The sequence below is a fragment of the Cyclopterus lumpus genome, chromosome 16 (assembly GCF_009769545.1).
Source record: "Cyclopterus lumpus isolate fCycLum1 chromosome 16, fCycLum1.pri, whole genome shotgun sequence".
Lineage (NCBI taxonomy): Eukaryota > Metazoa > Chordata > Actinopteri > Perciformes > Cyclopteridae > Cyclopterus > Cyclopterus lumpus.
The window spans coordinates 4,973,099-4,993,205 of record NC_046981.1 but is presented as its reverse complement, the minus strand read 5'-3'; the positions used below and the strand labels follow the sequence as shown (position 1 = coordinate 4,993,205).

At 41.9% G+C, this 20,107-nt stretch overlaps 1 protein-coding gene across 1 annotated transcript; it reads left to right on the top strand.

The window, feature by feature from the left end:
* Window positions 1-1,686: 1,686 nt before the first annotated feature.
* On the top strand, window positions 1,687-19,580 carry LOC117745295 (aromatic-L-amino-acid decarboxylase-like). Its single transcript, XM_034553524.1, has 14 exons — window positions 1,687-2,100; window positions 2,646-2,853; window positions 5,678-5,791; window positions 5,880-5,999; window positions 11,703-11,837; window positions 12,368-12,511; window positions 13,055-13,121; window positions 13,437-13,531; window positions 15,253-15,320; window positions 16,060-16,136; window positions 17,125-17,144; window positions 17,272-17,370; window positions 18,418-18,519; window positions 19,033-19,580. Exons 1-14 carry the CDS (start codon window positions 2,090-2,092, stop codon window positions 19,228-19,230), a joined length of 1,458 nt encoding a protein of 485 aa, XP_034409415.1. The 5' UTR covers window positions 1,687-2,089; the 3' UTR covers window positions 19,231-19,580.
* Window positions 19,581-20,107: the final 527 nt, after the last annotated feature.

Sequence of the window (20,107 nt, the reverse complement as noted above, 5' to 3'; positions counted from 1 at the left end):
ATAGCAGATAAATGGTACTGCATCCTTCCCTTATTCATTAAGTTATTAAGACACCTTAATGAGGCTTTTAATCAGGTTTATGAAATTGTCCTTTGGCAGATTGTATTGTGAGAGAATGCGTTTATAACAATCTGTACGAATAGATTGTTTTAGATGTAAAAATGCTTTTTCTGGCCAAGCTTTTCTGTTCATGTCAGTCCATAAAATGAAAGGAAACTAAGCTATGATCAGACTAGCTTAATATGTTAAGAGGGTCCAGGGTTCTTACATACATGTGCAAGCTTATACAAACCGTGTCAAGGACCATGGCTGTGTGTGTGTCCATGCTGCTTTTCTGAACACATTAAAGCCATATTTATGGGAATAACTTATCAATACTTTATTAATAAGTAAATGTGTCCTCGTAGTGGAATCTTAATCGAATCTTAAAAATAGTGACCTCGCAACTGCTTTTAGTACACTTTTTTATCTTTGTTTGAACTTGTTGATAATGTATGGTTTTAATGGGATTGCAGCAAATATGTGGTTTTCCATTGAAATTGATTGCAACTTTCAAAACCAATATTTCCCTCGCCCTTATTGCCTATAAATCAATAAAAAATGGGAATTACATCAACCCAATTAACTTGCCCAAGATCCCTTGGCTCTTATTAAAGGATCAAGACTTGTATATATTTCCTCATCCAAATTGTTTTGGTGTAAATTGCCTAGTTTTGGTACATTAAACAGGGTCTATGGATTATCTTGACTAACCCGGTCATGATTTCTGAAAAGAGATATCGTTCTTTGGTCATTTTTGTCGGTTTGAGCGCAACAAGCTGAATGCCATACAGCAATATATTCAATAAAAGGGTCATATCCAAGTCTTTCCAACTGTCCCCATACATGCACCTCCCCTGTAAATGTGTCACGTATGTTATTTTCGATTGATGGTGTTATGAAGAGCTCCACTGCTGATTTCATGTCTTGGACATGGCTGACAGCATCTCTGGTGGGGCCTGGAACCATTTTGATGACAAGTGGGGAGACGGACCGTAATAACTTTCTATTTTTGGAAGGTATTGTGTTGAGAGACACATGCTGGTGGTTGAGAGACAACAGGTGTCACAGAGCGAAGACCAGGGACCCAAGCACGACGCACAAAACAGAGGTAACGGATAATAATTAGTGATGTGTCCTTTCGTGTCGAGGCCTCAAAGCGGGTGTCGAGTAATCCAGGAAGATTTGTGTGAAGCGTGTATCGAGGCTTGTGTTGATGACGTTCGAAGCCTCGCGAGCCGGCCGTACCACGTGACTGATTCAGAAAATGGTTTGTATTTGGTGCGCGATTCGAAATAAAAGGGGCAGCGAAACGCAACGGATTCCCCAATCACATTTTGTGGACTTGGGACTTTATTGCGCATTTGTTTGCAAAGTATTCAAGCTTCTTTTTTTGCGATTGAACCAGCAAGAAAGAGGAGATGAACATTTTGAGCTGTTAGCTCTTAATAAGGTATGCACCATTGTTAAATATTCTCTCTACCCCAGCTTTATCTGTGCCCTATGAAAGGGTATTTTCATAAGCCCAACACTGTGGACATGTTGCTAAAAAAAAAATTTAATAAAATGTTGTCCCTAGTAACATAAGCACAGTCTCCCCAATTTGTTTCCACTTTCCCTTTTGACCCCACCATTGTATTATGAAGACAGACACCATATTAATAAGTTCATAATTCATGTATTTCCATCACAAACATCATTTGTTCACTAATTCAATTCAAAGCTTCACACACACCAAAGTCATGGTGTCGTTATAATCACTCTGCCCGTTTTACATTTTATTGTCCACTTGAAGGCGCAGTAGAGCAAATGAAGCATCATGAAGCTTCGGTCCATGAGTGAACCAATTGGATGGAAAGCTTCAATGCTTCTGGAAGCTTCATCTTGCCATCACTAATAATAATCCTTTACTGAGTTTCCAGCAGGAACAGAACATACAGGAACAGAGAAACAAACTACTAAACACTGCAGAACTTGGTCGGAAAACGAGACAATCTGGCAGAGGACAAGTGCAAGTGAGGGCACCTAAATAGGGAGTGACTATGAGGGGATGGGCTGCAGGTGAGATGTCATCAGAGGAGGATGCCTCACAATCAGTCTCAGACACGTTCTCCTCTGTGTCACTTTCATGGTCCAATCAATATCTTCACGGGAACCATATTTTCCCCTCCCCCACGTCATGTGAAGTATCAGTGGTTCTCACACTACTATGGTTATGTTAGGTTAGGGTCCTAAAGCTTTTTGAAGATTATAAAATTGCATGTTATATTGACCTCAATATCATCCAAGGTAACAGAAGGGTTAAATGTATGTTTAGGTGTAGGTGAGGACGGATATTGACAGAGAGTAAATAACGTTATTCAACACAATGTTGTGCTTAATATGTCAGGTGTGTGATTTTTTTATGGTTGGAGACTTGTTGATGCGTGTTGAGTGTATTTAAATGCCTTCACCCATCAATGGTTCAATACTTGGGCTTTATTGTTGTACCTTCTAATCTAGTCCTGGAAAATTATTATCAACATTTAACACCTGTCATTAGATATTTTTGAGAGTTATACACCACCACCAAGGTGAGAAATAAATGCTTCTGTGCTGTATTCCAGTGGCACGATGGATGCAGCAGAGTTTCGGCGCAGAGGGAGGGAGATGGTGGACTATGTGGCCGACTACCTGGAGAACATCGAGGAGCGTCCGGTCAGCTCAGACGTGGAACCGGGGTATCTTCGTTCCTTGATCCCCACTGAGGCCCCACTGGAGCCTGATAATTATGATGACATTATCAAAGATGTGGAGAGGGTCATAATGCCAGGGGTAAGGTTATACTTTTGTTGATTTGTGGATGCACACATTGGCATTGTAGTGGGACGGATTTGCATGTGTTTTTCTGCAGTGTAATTCAGATTAGTCAGCAATTCGAAAGTAATACTGGTGTAGAAAACATAGCTTTCCTATTGTGGAATCATGACAATAGATTTAGAAATGTATTCAAGTAATCTGACTACCACTAGCTGCTTAACCCTGTAAGACCCAAGCATAGAAATAATATCTACATCTTTTTTTTTAAAAGTCAGATGATGTTGTAAGAGTCTTCTGATGCAGATAATGAAGGATTAATTAATTACGTTTTTAGGGAAACTAATGGTTAATTTGGAGTGTGTATTGCTTACAAAGCACTACAGTACATTTAATTAATAATAATCACCCAACAGTTATTTTTATGAATCATAATTTATTTTAAAAAGATAAAAACTGGAATAAAAAGAAAATGGTAAAAAAAAAATTTCAAGTATAACTAATTACAATGCAAATTAATCCTATTCAGGCAATACATTGCACTGATGGGACACAATACTGTCTGGCTAGCCTAATGTGCTCTCTACTTACATTTACAAAAGGAAAATACAACACCCCCAGAACTCTTACATCCCCATATTCCAGAACATGTACACCTCTCCCTGAACAATACACCATACATGCAACCCCCACAATCAAAAACATTTACACCTCTCCCTGAACAATGCACCATACATGGAAACCCACATTCAAAAACATTTACACTTGTCCCTGAAGAACCATCCTCTAAAGCATTCTACAAACATTATCTGGCTTGTGTAACAAAGAGATATTTGGGCAAACCAACAAAGTCCAGATAAAAAAAACAGTTGACTATCTCACTGCGAACATAGAAATAACATAGGGTTATAACCCATTTAGAATGATTAAAATCTGGTCTAAACTTAAAATTATAACAAATAACCCATTTGTAAAGTGTGAATCATCAAATACATTATATTTCTGTAAGTATTTATCCTGTATCTGAACATCCAAGAAGTGGAATGTCTCCATGTAGTGTGCAAGGTGCACATGCTATTTTAGCTACCATTTTCACCCAACGTTGTAAAATTACAACAATGACATAACAAGCTGAAAATCTAATGTGATGCATTAATTCCACAATAACTTAGTATTTACATGAACTACATATTCTAACAATCACCCCAAAAAATATTTCATGGAATTTACTTACTTCAATGTTGATATATCCAGTTGAATGAAACAAGGAGAAAAGTTTGCAGGTAGAGTGAGTTCATGGCCTTATGGCCAGACCTATATACACATTTACGATCCAATAGCATTGCAAGTGTTGTGGAGTACAACCCAACAATTAATGAGCAAACGGAGTCCGGTGAACTAAAGTTATTTCTAAATATTTATTCAGTAATAAAAAGCAGAGTTAATGCTCCCGTACAGTTAAACGTGCACGGTCCCAAATTGAACATCCAACAGGGTTGAGTGTCCAAGGAAAAGGCGCTTAAACAGAGTGTGCGGAAGCTTCATATAGGATTCCTCTTGTGAGGTCCTATTGGGTTAAAAGTCAAAAATTATGCAGACGGGGCATGGTTTATTCCAAGTCGTCCGGTAGGAGCACTGGGTATTTTCCACCCACACCGGCTCACGTCCCGGCTTCTTCTTATCAGTGTTTGTGCAAGTTGTCGGGGTGCAAGGGTGGGGGCATGGTCGGGGCTGGCATAATCCAGTCTGCAGGATGGGGTGCCCTTGACTAACGGCTGGGATGCCACCGTGTATCTTCCTCTCCTTTGCCCTAGTCAATGATAAGGGCAGTGTGTGTGCTGGGACCGGGCGCTCCCTTCTGAGTTCGGCCTTGGGCTCTCGTAACTCGGCGCAAACTTACCTGACCTTAACGCTAGAGTCAATGCTGTGTGTTGTTTAGGCTGAAGCAAGCTAATGTGCAGATTTACCTTAATGCTGTAATAAAATGCTCTACACAAGGCAAGACAATAGGACCCATTGACTATGTAAATGTGGTCTTTCCCCAAAAAAACGTTTTTGCAAATGTGTTTTTTGGAGAGATAAAAGTGACGTTGTAATATTACAACCAGGGGTCTTACAGGGTTAACTGTATTCCCTTATCAAAAAATAGTGGCATTACTATTAAGGCAATATGTCCATGTGTTCAAATCACTTAAGTAATTTACTATAACACTAATAAAGCAAAGATGTTTCCAAATCCCATGATGCAAGTAGCTTTTTAACCCAGCAGCAGTTGATTTGAATATATTTCATCGCATAGTTTATATGAAGGGAAATAGAATCTTCAAATTATTAATGTTGCATTTAGTATTGTTGATCCGAAAGTTGGGAATTTCTTTCATATTAATATATACAACTTTACTACTAAGCTTTACTACACCTTTTGATAGGACAGTTATACTGTAAACCAAGGAAGGACAAGGAAAGATACAATGGAATCAAGTGCCATGAGTGTGTTAGAGAGAGAGCGACAGAGGGGAAGATAAGGTGGAAGATTATTGCACGCAATGTTGTTGTAAGTTATTTAAAATGTACTCAGAAGGCTGCGCATACAGGTTTCTATTGCAATAAAACAGCTTTTACGTTTAGCATTTTACATTTATTTGTGGTTCAAGAGGTGCCAGTCTGTGAAAAGCACCTACTGTGGTATCCGGTCTACCGAGAGTGAGGAGCATTGTTCACTATTACTAAAACTGTAATATATAACAATAGTTATTTTGGCAAGCACTCGCTCCTAATGACGAACTATAAGATAAGGTCTTCTTCTCTAATTAATTATTTACATGTTTAATCTTTTTTCCAGATCACCCACTGGAACAGTCCATACTTTTATGCCTACTTTCCAGCTTCTACCTCTTACCCTGCCATGTTGGCTGACATGCTATGTGGAGGCCTTGGCTGTATTGGATTCACCTGGGTAACAAACACTTTGCTGTGTCTCTGTATACAACACTGTATTTTATTATATATGTAGTTCATATTTATATGTGTGCATGTGTTTTCAGGCTGCCAGCCCAGCCTGTACAGAGTTGGAGACAGTGATGTTAGATTGGCTGGGGAAGATGCTAAAGCTGCCAGACTACTTTATAACCGGGACTCATGGCCGCGGAGGTGGTGTCATCCAGGTAAGTTTATTTTGTGTGAAAGGTTTTCTGGCAGCCAAAGGAGTAAAACTAACCCTTCTAACATTCATACTCTTCTGTGGTTTTCAACATGTGTTAAGTCAAAGGATGACATTTTATAGGCTTACAGGAACTCACAACTGAGGTCTCCCTGAAAACATATTCATCAGCAATTTGTGTACTATTAATTTGTCCATCCATCCATCCATTTTCAATACCGCTTATCCTCATTAGGGTCGCGGGGCTTTGGAGCCTATCCCAGCTGACATAGGGCGAAGGCAGGGGACACCCTGGACAGGCCGCCAGTCCATCGAGGGCACATGTAGGGACATACAACCATTCACTCTCACATTCACACCTATGGGCAATTTAGAGATCAATTAACCTGCAGCATGTCTTTGGACTCTGGGAGGAAGCCGGAGAGCCCGGAGAGAACCCACGCTGCCACGGGGAGAACATGCAAACTCCACACAGAAGGACCGCTCCGACCGGGAATTGAACCCGCGGCCCTCTTGCTGTGAGGCGACAGTGCTAGCCACTACACCACCGTGCAGCCCAATTTACATTTGTCGTCATTTTCTCTCCCTGATTCAGCTGAAAATTGGCAGGAAATTGCCTTTTCAATATGTAGCAAGACTATTATTATAAACCTTATAGCAGGTTCAAAAAGAACCTTCTGGTGACAATAGATTTCCCTTGTTACACCCACATGTGAGTCACTGAGACTTCCCGCCTGTCGTCGTCGGGCTGCGCGACACATGAAGGCGACGGGGCAAAGCTCGCCTCGGGACCCTCATCGCCCGACTGGGGGGAAACCACGGAGCGACCGGGTTGGTTTGGATTCAGGGGTGCGTTGCCCGGGTGGTGCAGAGGTGTCGTCCGCAGGCCGGCGTTTCTTTCGGTTGAACCTGAGGCGGTCCGTCCGGGTGGGCACTTGGAACGTCCTGTCACTTCGGAGTGACGATCACCTGCCTCTGTTATCTTCGGAGCTGATCAGGTTGGGCATTGGCATATCGGCTCTCTCTGAGGTGAGGCGGCCTGGAAGTGGTGAGATCAGTGTGGATAGATACACCTACTACTGGTCTGGCCGCTCCGATGGCTACCATACCCAGGGAGTAGCTGTGGCCGTTGCCGATCGGTTGGCTCCGATGGTGGTGGAGGTCACTCCTGTCAACAAGCGTATCATGATGCTGAGAATTACCCATTCCTTAGGGGTGATATCTCTGGTCTCTGTGTATGCTCCGACCGGGGTGAGTAATGTTTCCGTGAAGGAGGCATTCTACTCCAAACTCAATTCGGTGATTGATGGTTGTCCACGGACACCCTCCTTGTCCTGGGAGACTTCAATGCGGTACTGACACAGTTGGCTACGAAACATGTGTCGGTCCCCATGGCTCTGGGCTAAGGGATGAAAGCACCTCTATGCTCCTTGACTTTGCTAAAGGTCGAGGGCTTAGGATCGCTGGATCTTGGTTCGAGCGCTCTAAGCCACGACGCTGGACTTGGAATTCAAACACTGGCACCGTGGCAAAGGAGATCGACCATGTTCTTGTGGATGGTCGTTGGAGACTGCTGGTCAATAATATGAAATGACGTGTTCGTGATGGGATTCGACCCCCTCCCCCCTCTCAGAACGGAAAAGTCTATCATGCGTATGTGTTACCCACTAGACAATAGAGGAACACTTGCAATATGGACATTTTCTGTATATTAAGGCCTTAAAGTTGTATGCCAACAGATACTGGTGAACACAGTTTTCCTCCAATACTCACCATAACTCACAATTCTCTCTATCAATCTCCTCTCTCAAACCCCACATTGTTGATTGACACTCAGTATGTAGCAGAGTTATGCTGCGTTCACACCAAAAGCGTTGCGAATATTCACAACGCTTTTGGTGTGAATGCAGCATTAGGCACCAAAACGTTCAAACATGTAAAACCAATGAAACGTGAAGCACCTGTGACGTTCGACGCTTCGGACGTCATCAGTAACGTGACCGTTGTCATTTGATACAAGCTCAGATACTTGGAGTCGACACACGGCGGTTCAGTAGACTGACTCAAGCTTCGGAGCTCTGGTATCGTTTTCCCATCTCTACTAAACACGTCTCTGGCCAAATATCAGTAACAAATCTGTGTTCTTAACACTTCTCAAACTATATATTGGGGTTGTTAAACTTATATTTCTTGGGGTGTAAGTCCCGTTGTTGGTTCCCTTTCATTTCGCCCTCCCTTAAGGCCTCGTCACAAAAAGTAGCACAAAGTATTGTGAAAGAACACACAATTATTTGCATGAGAATGCAAAAGATATTGCGAGGGAACGCAAAATATCTTGCGGTGACCCTCATGGGGCTCAATATGATTGCCTGTTTGTGGGCATAATGTATAAATATGAGTGGTTTACATTTTTCAACCATTCTGCTGTGACAAAGATCCAAGTAGGATCGATGGAGAAATATGTAGGCTTCTCCTTTTTTTTTTAACCTGGCAGCCTTTATTTAAAGTCCACCAGCTCACGTTGATTTCCCCCACCAACCACCAATAAGCTTTGGAAACCTGTTGCAAAAGTTCCTAGCTGAAGAGAAACTGCAATTGCTCTTAAGGATAAGGGGTGTTGATCCAGATCAGGTCAGGTATGGGGGCATGCGCCAAGGCAGCACGTTGCTGCGTTCACCTTCCGACGGTTCTCCCAGGGTCTCCGTATGGCCATCCTCAAGGCGGACACTCATCCCAGCCCCATCCCACCGAAGTAACAGAGACATGGACAACACTGCCTAGGTAAGTGAATGTCTCCGTGAACTTAACATTCTCGCCACACACAGGAACAGACTCGACAGTCGCATCCAAGACATCATTGAAAGCCTGAACCTTGGTCTTGATCCAGGAGATACGCAGTCCCCGCGGTTCTGACTCCTCACCCAGCGACACGAGGGCCCCAGTGAGAACATCTAATGACTCTGCGAAGATGACTGCATCGTCGGCAAAGTCCAGATCTGAAAATCTGTCATTACCAAACGAAACCCCGCAGCCACTTGCCACCGACATCCTCCCAAGTATCCAGTCCATGCACGCGTTGAACAGTGTGGGTGCTAGGACGCATCCCTGACGCACTTACTGGGAAGAAGTCAAAGATACTGTCTCCACACCTCACCGCGCTCACAGCCCCGGAGTACAGATTTGATATAATAATAATAATAATAATAATAACACATTTGTTTTATAAGGCGCCTTTCAAGGCACTCAAGGTCGCCGTACAACATATTTAAAAATCGGACACAATTTAAAAAGCAGCACAGTTAAAAGCAGAACAGTCTGCAGCAGAGCAACCCAGAGGGGAACACGTCAGGCATAGGCCTGCCTGAAAAAGATACCAGGGTTAGCAGCTTTGGGGGAACTCCGCGCAGCTCAAGGATCCGCCACAAAGCAGCCCGGTTCAACGAGTCAAACGCCTTACGGAGATGAACGTAGGCTGCAAGCAGGCCACACAGAAACTCATGCGGGCGCTCACTGAGGACCCGAAGCGCTAGAATACGGTCTATCGTTGATCTCTTGGGTGTAAAGCCAGACTGCTCTGGGCGCTGGTGCGCGAGCAGGTGCTGGCGAATCCTGTTCAGAATTATCCTCGCCAGAACCTTGCCTGGTACAGAGAGCAGCGTCACACCCCTGTAGTTGTTGCAATCCCGGCGATCACCCTTCCCCTTCCAGAGAGGGGCCTTGGGAAGGGTGATCGTCGGGGAACTAGTCAGGGGAACTAGTCAGTTCGGAAGATCTCCGTACTCTAAACAGAGCACAGGACTGCATGCAAGGACACGAGTGCCGGATCACCTCCAGCCTTGAGGGGTTCAGAATGGATACCTTACCCCCTTTCAACTGCTTGACCACAGCTCACGTTTCAGCAAGCGAAGGTGGCACACAGTTGATCGGGGGGTCCGCAGGCAGAGGCACAGCATCCATATCGTCCAATCCACGAGACGGAGCGTCTGCCTGGTAAAGACGCTCAAAGTATTCGGCCCAGCGGGCTCTGATCTTAGACTCTTCCGATCAGCCGCAGAGAAAAAAAAAACCTCCTCGACCCATGCGAAACTCCAAGGCACTCGGCCGCCACTTCCAGAGTTTTAGTCTTGAAGCTTGTCAACTGTTCCTCAGGGCCACCCCGGAGCACCCAGCCCTCCAAGACCGTCCCCAAGTCTGGGGGGCAAACTCCTCAGCTACCCCCTCGTCCCGGAGCCTACCAACATCCAAGCGAGTTTGCCTGGAAGCCGACGACCTCGCGGACTTGAGTCGCAGCCCAAGAGTCGCCACGACAAGCCTGTGATCAGTGCAGAGAAATTGAGCACTCCGAACACGTCATTTCATATTATTGACCAGCATTTAGTTTTATTGCAATGTAAAAAACAACATCGATAACGGTTGTATACAACATCAAATCTATGAATTAACATGCAGCTTTCATTGACTTTTACTGCAGAAATGTGAGATTGAAACATTGAGGTGTTTTGATAGTGTTTCTACACACTGTCAAATGGCTGCTTTAATTTTGACGGGTGACTGTGGGTCAGTGGTTAGCATGCCCGTCTTTCAATCAAGAGGTTGGCAGTTCAATCCCCGCCTTAGTCGATGTGTCCTTGAGCAAGATACTTAACCCTGCATTGCTCCCCGTAGCTGTGTCTATGGTGTATAATGTAAAGTGTCTTTGAGTATCTAGAAAAGCACTATATAAATTAAATGGATTATTATTATTATTAATTTCAGTCTGCCACCAGATATCGCTGTTCTTCTTCAAAGTGAAGCTTCGAATCCTTTTCGGTACAAATGGGAAGAAAGCCTCAATGCTTCAAAAGGCTTCATCCGCCCATTCCTAGTGTTTAGTAAAACAAACCAGAAGTATATAAATATTAATAAAATGTTGTCCATAGTAACATAAGCACAGTCTCCCCAATTTGTTTCCACTTTCCATTTTGACCCCGCCATTGTATTAAAAAGACAGACACCATAGTAATAAGTTCATAATGTATGTATTGGCATCATAAACATCATTTGTTCATTTATTCAATTCAAAGCTTCACACACACCAAAGTCATGGTGTCACTCTGCCTGTTTTACATTTATTGTCCACTTGATGGTACAGTACAGCAAATTAAGCATCATGAAGCTTCGGCCCATGAGTGAACCAATTGGATGGAAAGCTTCATCTCGCCTTCACTTATAAACAGAGATCAAAAGGTAACTCCATGCTCCAAAATAATACAAAGATTGTGACCACTTACCACCTCACATATGGAGTAAGTAGTCAGATGGCATGACAATAAAAGAATGTCTGAAACTCACCAAGAGCTACCACATGGCAAGGACAGGGGCCAAAAGGGAGTGAGGCAATGACAACAGGTGCCTTTTTATATGCTGGCGCTGATTGGGGAGGAGCCAGTCTGAGGGCTGCATTCAAAACCCTACCCTTCCTTCTCTGGGGAGCGTTCCCCACTACATTTACAATACTTTTCTTCTTTTCTTCTTCCATTCCTTCTCAGATATATATCTAGATCCACTCAGCTGCTCCCAATGCAACGGTACATTAATAAGATGCAACAACCTGTACTCTGTATCAAATTATACCAAAAGTAGGATTATGTAAATACAGGAAACTATTAAGTCTGGTTTAAACAGTGGAGAGGCAGTGCTTTACAAATTCCCTCTCATTCTCCAACAGGGATCAGCCAGTGAGGCAACCCTGATGGCCTTGCTCGCTGCCCGCTGTAAAACACTCAGAAGGATTCGAGCCGCCAACTCCGAATTATCAGAAGGTGAAATCCGATCCAAACTGGTGGCGTACACCTCTGAGCAAGTAAGCACAAAGAAATATTTACAATCTCACTTTTGCCATGGTTAATGCAAAGGCTAAGCTAAGTCTCATTCTAATTCGATCCACATTTTTGACTTGACTCATGCGTTTTTAATACTTCCTCAGATATTGTCTCAGTCAACAAGGTTCAGTAACAATGACATAGTTATTCAGTGATTTTGTGAGACAGAGAGTCATTCAGGCAGTAGCTAGCTCTGGTCAGGTTTAATACCAGGCTGACTGTGATTGGGTTAGGAAGTCGCCTGAGGGCCACACAGACCTTTTATAGGGAGAACAGTTGATGGTGTTTCTACTGAAGAACACCATTCAAATCTAATCTCTGGGTGCACATGCCTTGTGTCTTGTGTGTATTTCTTTCTGCTTAGTATTATATTGTAGATAATTAGTGCAGGCTTATCTCCACAATATAACCATATAAAATCATTCATTAACCATGAATAAGAAATAAGCTGTTAAGATTTGTCTTCTTAGCAACCGCAGATATTTCACATATGTTGCATATCTTTCCGAAGGCTCATTCCTCAGTGGAGCGTGCTTCTCTGATTGGAGACGTGACCATTAGGATGGTTCCCACAGATAGCACCTATGCTGTCAGAGGAAGCATGCTTAAGAAGATGCTGGAGGAGGACAAAGCAGCTGGACTCATCCCTTTCTACGTAAGAAGACACAAATCTGCATCCATGCAGCCGACTATCACAAAGCTATTGCACAAAGACAGACACAAAAATCAACTCCATCATTAGATATGATACATTTTTTACTTTCATCAGTCATTACTTTCTGTTGCTATACACTTACACACCTGCTCAGTCAAATACAATGATACAATATGTGTGATGCTGCTGTGCACACCCTAAGGCTTCTGCTGAAGGATAACATTGTTTGTGTTGAACCTAAAGTATCTGGTTAAGGACAATAATTCCTGTGAATAATATATTCAGGAGGCTACAATGGTCCAGCAGATTGGAATCATCTGTGTGTATCATAAGTGACGACCGGATCTACCTTTTGAATAAACTAATTGTATCTGTGTTTGTACGAAAACCATTTGTTACAGTAGCTGCAATAACTGTGAATTTGTATTTTATTGTTTTTTCAACCTTGTTAAGATCCAATCTGTGACATTGAGAAAGAAAGAACATGGCACGGGTAACCCAGCACTTTAGGGTGTTGATGATTTGTATGTTGGTGTCTTTCAGTTCTGTGCGACCCTTGGTACCACGGCATCCTGTGCTTTTGACAATATTACCGAACTGGGGCCAATCTGTGAGTTAACATTTGCATCAGAATACACTTTTTGTTTTTGTTTTACAAGAGGAAAAGCATTGTCATGCCCTATTAGCTGTATTAGCTTTACAACACACACTTTGATTTGAGGCTAGGGTATTTAGAAGGAACATCCAAATCATAAGGGTGTCATGGTATATGTAATGATCCTGAATAATACCTACCTAAAATCAGATAACTTCAATTAATAGATTGATGTGTTATGAATATATGTTTGTAGAAATCAGTGCTTGTATTGCCAGAAGTAATCATTTTACGGATGTTAATAACCCCTCTGTTTTGTGTGTGTTCCAGGTAATAAGGAAAATGTGTGGATGCACATTGATGCAGCATATGCAGGGAGTGCATTCATCTGTCCTGAATTTCGGCCTTTGTTGAATGGCATTGAGGTGTTTAAAAACACGCATTCATGTTCACACAGTGCATGAACACTTTAACACAACAGAGTTTTGACACGGTTGTGCAATAAACCAATTAGGGGGCCATGGTTTATATTATAGTTAGACTGTGTAAAACACTACAATAAATATGAGCAAATATATTGATGTTATACATAAAATTAAACAGAAAACTTGGGCTACAAGAATCAGTAAGCCATTTCCACACAACTCAAACACCAACTGAAAAAATTATTAAAATATCATAATCATCATTTTGTCAGCCCACAGCACGTTTTCGGAACTAGCAACTCGTAGCTCGGTGCTATCAGAAATAGACAGATAGCAAAGATCAAGAGGATTCTAAACATCTTTAGAAAATCCTTCTGCACCAAAGCATCACCGAGATATGACCTAAAGAACACAGCAACATGAATCGCTTTAGCGCTTTGCAGTCACAAATGTTGCACAGATGGTGCCCAAATGCCCATTTTGCCTAATTAATCTGTACTAAAACCTCTCTATCTTTGTTCTGCTTTACTTTTGCAAAGTCAAACTTTGCAGAGAGACTGTTCACATATGTTGCTATGATCTCTGTGACCTTTTCTCTGCATCCTTCGAAGAGATAATCATCCTGAAAGTGTTATGTGCGCAGCTGCAGGACACTGGACCCAAACACCGTCAACACTGGAAAAGGCTACTTTAATGCTCAACAGGATTCAAACAAAACAGGCTCACACACATGATCTAGACAAGCCGAACCGACCAAGGGGAATGACACGAACGGGACTTAAATACAGAGGGCTGGTGCAGGTGATTGGAGACAGGAGGAAACAATCAGGGACAGGGCAGACAATCACAGGGACAGGAAGTGCAGAGAAACAGAGGACACGAGAGACAAGGACTTCAAAATAAAACAGGAAACACGACACACGACACGACACAACACTACATATCCTGACAGAAAGTGCTTTTTTTCCCTAGGCAAACCTGAAAATTCAATTCTTTCATCTTTTTGTACTCTTAACCAGTAACAAATATACTAATATTTACACATTTGAACAAAAGCACACATGGGTTGCCTTTTATTATAACACATTAATCAAATAGCCTTTGTGGTTGCTGAGATACATCGTTTTTAGTTTCAAGCAGAAACCTAAACAATAGATTGGTTTTCAAAAGGTTAAATCAGTCAATATGGCAACTGTCAGCCAGGAGTCTGTCTCACATTGTCTCTTTACGCTGTGTTATTGCATTTGTGGAGGTAGAGAAACGGATATTACAAGAGATAGCCAACAAACGGATGATAAGGAAAGGTTTTTCTCCCTTTGATTAAACCTCGGCCAGGAAAGGGTTATTTTTCTTGTGCTCTGTGAGCTGTTGGCTGGATGTTCCTCTTTTGCATTTCAAATAAATCGTGTCTGCTTTAGTCCAGATAATGCTGTTGGTGAAAAGGTTGTCTCTGCATCAGTAATGGAAAATTAAGATGTATTATTGAGTGTGTGTTGGCCAAAACACATTGTTCAAGCTGTGCTGAAACATTAGAAAATATTAGCACTTTCATGAACAATTATTCCATTTCTATTTCTTCTTGGCAACTTCTTAGATCTTGGTAAAAAATATACAGCAGAATATGCAGACTTGACTGAAAGCTACTGATATTTTTTTTTTGCATCATACCTTTTTTATTCCAGAGAATCATTATCATTACTTCATTATTGTTTCTTTTAAAGTTTGCAGACTCTTTCAACTTCAGCCCACACAAATGGCTTTTAGTCAACTTTGACTGCTCTACAATGTGGTAAGTTATGCATTTTAATATACTGTGTGAGACCAAACTGGTCGTAAGTTTCAGTGCCCAATTGGCAAACTCTCATTCAAGCGTGATGAGTAAGCAGGGAATGTTTGAACATTCAATACATGAAATATGAAAAAAATTAAGTGTGTCTAAATCACAAAAATGTATCACATTTGTTTACCTGTTTCTCAAGCAAACTGGTAGTGGAGATTGCTATTAGAAATGTGTGGTGTGGTTTTTGTTCTTCACGAGTCATTAAAGTATTTAAAGAAGCTTTTCACACACTGGAGAAACAATAGCATGTCAACAGGATGGCAGAGCAACATTTTGTTTTGGAGGAGGAGACATGCATTGTATGGAATTAATTTATGATATTTAAAATATTTTTTCATTTAACAATTTACCACGAGGCTCTCATGGTCCCATGAAGTAACAAAGAGTAGTCCATCTACATTACATTTTTACAGTAGAAATAGAGCTACGCCTCCCCGATGCCCATTTTGTCAGCATTGAACAAATGCTCTGCAAAAGGAGACAGATGGGTTTCAAACCTCAAGGAAAAATGTTGTGTGGAAGGAAAATGTTTTATATCTAAAGGTTTTATATCTGGTATTTATTTTAAATGGTTATGTAATATATGGTGTAAAGATTTTTTTTCAACCCCTATTAACTATTAGTTTTATTGTCTTAGTATCTGTGCTCATTGCAATGAGTTTGAAGTTGAATCGAATCTAATCAACAGGGTGAAGAAGAGAGAGGACATCATTGGAGCCTTCAATGTGGACCCACTCTACCTGAAACACGAAAACCAGGAGTCAGGTTGAGTCATTTCACTTAAGTATTTGAATTCATGATCACAGATCAGGTCGGATAAATCTGGGGTCTATTGCATAACATAGTGGCAAAAATGAACAGTTGTGAACTTGTTTACTGTTCACATCGTGAGGAAGGTGGTTAGTGTACCAGTGTAGTGTAGCCTAAACCAGATAAACACAGGCATCAAGATAAATGTGTGACAATTAGACAGGTATGTGTGTGAGAGTGCTCTGGAGCTTGAGGAGATTTCTCAGTGTTTCGACTTGGGTATAGGGAATGCATTCTGTCAACAAGGTTTGAGGCTAGTGAAAAGTGTGTGTGTGTAAACAGTTTGTCTTTTGTGATACAGTTCTGTAATTATTTTCTACCTGTAGTTTAGCTAATTTAATGTATTTGTGATCCGTGAGGGCCCGCCTAAACAGTATGCCTTGCAGGAATACCTACCCTTACTCTGCCTCTGATTGGCTACTGAATGCTAACATTAGCCTAGCCAGGATACTGACCGGTGGTTCAAACTAGGAGGAGCGACCCCCATAAAAGGAAGACTACCTGGTCCGAATTACGGTTGGCCCAACGTTTTCGGGAAGCTAGAGTCGATAGCTAGCCAGCCAGCCAGTCAGCCTCACAGGGCCTTGGGATATGGGCGAGTCAGATCAAAGCAAGGGCCCGCAGAGTGTGTTGGAGAACCAGTGGGAGGGTGTGGGTATGCAGGGTGCAGCTGTCTGATGTCCATCCACATGTGGATTTGCAGCTTGTTTCGTAATCAAAATGTAAGCTGCAAATGTTCAATGTCAGAGCGTTGGTGATTCGCCTTCATCGGTGCAGGTTCTCTTCCGTTGCTTTACTATCTGCTTTCAGTATGATAATCTAAAGACGAGAATGCAGACTGACCCTAGAATAGCTCGATGATGCACCATTCACAATCTTCATTACTCCTTTGTGATGTGACATTTGTTTTTACTGATTCCTGAACTGTTTCTTCTTTCAACAGGGATTATCACAGATTATAGGGTAAGATGAATCAATATTAATTTAGTTTCTACAATTAGCTAGTAATCAAATAATCACAGTTGGCTTCAAATTTGCCGAACTTAAAACTATAACCACTCTCTTACTCGCTTCCTCCTCCATCCTGTAGCATTGGCAGATTCCACTTGGAAGAAGATTTCGCTCACTAAAGATGTGGTTTGTCTTCCGTTCCTATGGAATCCAAGGCCTGCAGGCTTATATACGCAAGGTAGGAGTCCAACTGAATGATCCACCATGTATCTTTTCCCTTAATGGGACAGTATGTAACGATTTGGTGGCATCTGGCGGTGTGGTTGCCGGTTGCAACCCGCTGACTACCCCTTTGTTCATATCTCCCCTCCCAAGACTGTCGTATCATGAGCTGCTGAGTGCAAAACCATGGTAACACTGTTCGCCTCGTTCAGAAGCCAACCTAATAATAATACTACTTTAAGAGCAATGGATTCGATACCACGGTTTTGCACTTTGAGGCTCACGTTACCGACACAAGTGTGTCGAAGAACTATGGTGGCCTTCAGGTACATTGTTCGGAGTTTTTACTCATGGTTGAATGCACTTATTGTAAGTCGCTTTGGATAAAAGCGTCAGCTAAATGACATGTAATAATAGTTTTTTCTGTACTGGGCTACTTTGGAGAAATGGCGGTGCAACACGGAGGACTCAGTGAAGAGGACACGCTCTCTATGTAGATATGAAGAGCTCATTTCAGGCTAAGAAGACAAAAGCGATTCTTAGTGTTTTACTATGCCTTCAATGTCCAGGTGGGCCATTTGATCATAAGCGGATAAATGTGTTTGTCAGAGCTTGTTTGATCGCACATTGTCATTTGAAATTTAAAAGGACTGCACTTACATTTCCTGGGAACAGATTTTGATTCAGACTATTTCATGTTGCAGAGTCTTGATTTTGAACGTAGCCTATAGGCAGTGCTTTCTACCACGGTGTGTACGACTATCCCTTAATATGCTCTATCAATCTAATGTGTTCTGCTATCAACAATTACAGATGGTTACATTTAATTCATAGACGGGGGATACAGTCAGAGAGGTACAGACTGAATCAGTTGAAAATGTCCTCTGATCTCTTTGGCTCTTTGGTAATGATACAGCACTGCCACCTAGTGAGAATCATAGAAATGATTGGTTTTAATCTCTGCAGACTAATTAAAACATGTGGGTACCTTTATCTACATCCACACTACATTTTACAAACGGCGTATGAGTCATAGTACATTATTTATGTCTTCTCTTTGCAGCAAGTGGCCCTGGCCAAAGAATTTGAGAGTCTCGTGCGAGCGGACAAGAGGTTTGAGATCTGTGCCGAGGTCGTCATGGGACTGGTTTGCTTCAGACTCAAGGTACAATCATCCAACATTAAAGAACTGCGATATGATGCACACATAGATCTGACATGCGAGGTTCAACTGCAGCAGCAGAATTGTACAAAATGATTCCCTCGTACTTTTTGGTACATTATAGTTTACATTGGCTGAGGTCTATAGTTCATTTTAATAATGTTTGTCATAAAATGACACCAAATATGTATCTATTGTACTGGCCCAGTATTTCTTACACATATGACCTACCCTTCAAATGGCTAAATAGTCATCTGCAACTCAATTACAGGTGAGCTATGAAGCGACGAAGAAAATGTTGTAGTGTGAGTCATTTAAAAAAAAAAAATCATGGCATGAATGGAATAAACTAATCGGCTCATTCCTAAACATGGGTGACAACACAGTTCGGGGTGAATATAGAACTTCTAGTTAGGAAACACTACACAATGCACTATGACCAATAGCAATCCTGTCTGTTGAATATCTAAACAAGGTGAGCTTTATTTTTGTAACCTTTTATCTTTCTCCTCTCAGGGCTCCAATGATTTGAACCAGCTCCTGCTAAAAAGGATCACCAATAGCAGAGAGATCCACCTGGTGCCTTGCCAGCTCTCCGGCATCTTTGTCCTGCGCTTCGCTATCTGCGCACCCAGCACCGACTCGAGACACATCCAACATGCATGGAGGCACATCACGCAGCTGTCCTGTGAGCTGTTGCAAGAGAATCATTGACCAAAAGGCTGGAAAGGGGCTGTCCACCCTAATGCAAAAAGTAGGACCGATGTGAGGACACCAACTCAGAGTTCCATGTTGTAAATGTCAAATGTCATAAAGGGAATGAACAAGCAGCAGCAAGGTATCTTTCTGTCCGCAGCCATGTTATAGTAAACAGTGGTCATTATCTTGTTGGGTCAATGCGTGTGAAAATATCTTGTTACAAAACGTATATGAAAAGAAAAGAATGCAGGTTCCGGATATTAGCTTTTTTTTCGATCTGCAACTTCTCCCTTCCTTGACTTTGCTTTTTTCGCTAACTTTTTAATGATTATGTAATGCAATCATCCCGCTGCGGACCTATCATTTCTGTCTACGCCACTCATGTTTTTTTTCCCCCGTAGAAAACACAGGAGTTGGTTTGGGGTGAATTTATCGCACATTGTATGTGTGAATGAATTTGTGGGTATTGTTCTCTGGGTGGAAAAACAAAACATGGGTTGGTTTTGGGTGAATTTAGTGCACATTGTGTGTCTGTGAATGAATTGATGGGTGTTGTTCTCTGGGTGGGTGTGCAACAGGGCTTCATAGATTCTAAAGTTCGAGAATCCAAACATTGCTCCTAGGAATAAGGCAAACCAATTGTGCATTAATTTATTATTAATATAGAGGTCATGAGGTGAATTAGTGGTGGTTAATATATAATGGCAGGCATATGTTTGGATAAATAATTCCTATAACTTCATATAGTGTTTTAAGCACAGAGGTCCAGTATTTCCCAAAACTGTACAAGACAATCGCTCTTTATCCGTAAATCCATTGCATGAGCATGAAATGGTGCTACTTGGGGGTCTACAGTGTGTTTATCTATTAAGCTTATTCCCAATCAGTTATA

Coding starts and splice junctions, on each gene's coding strand:
- LOC117745295 (XM_034553524.1), top strand. Junction 2,854..5,677: donor AGAGGGTCATAATGCCAGGG/GTAAGGTTATAC, acceptor TCTTTTTTCCAG/ATCACCCACTGGAACAGTCC. Junction 15,321..16,059: donor TTTGACTGCTCTACAATGTG/GTAAGTTATGCA, acceptor TCTAATCAACAG/GGTGAAGAAGAGAGAGGACA.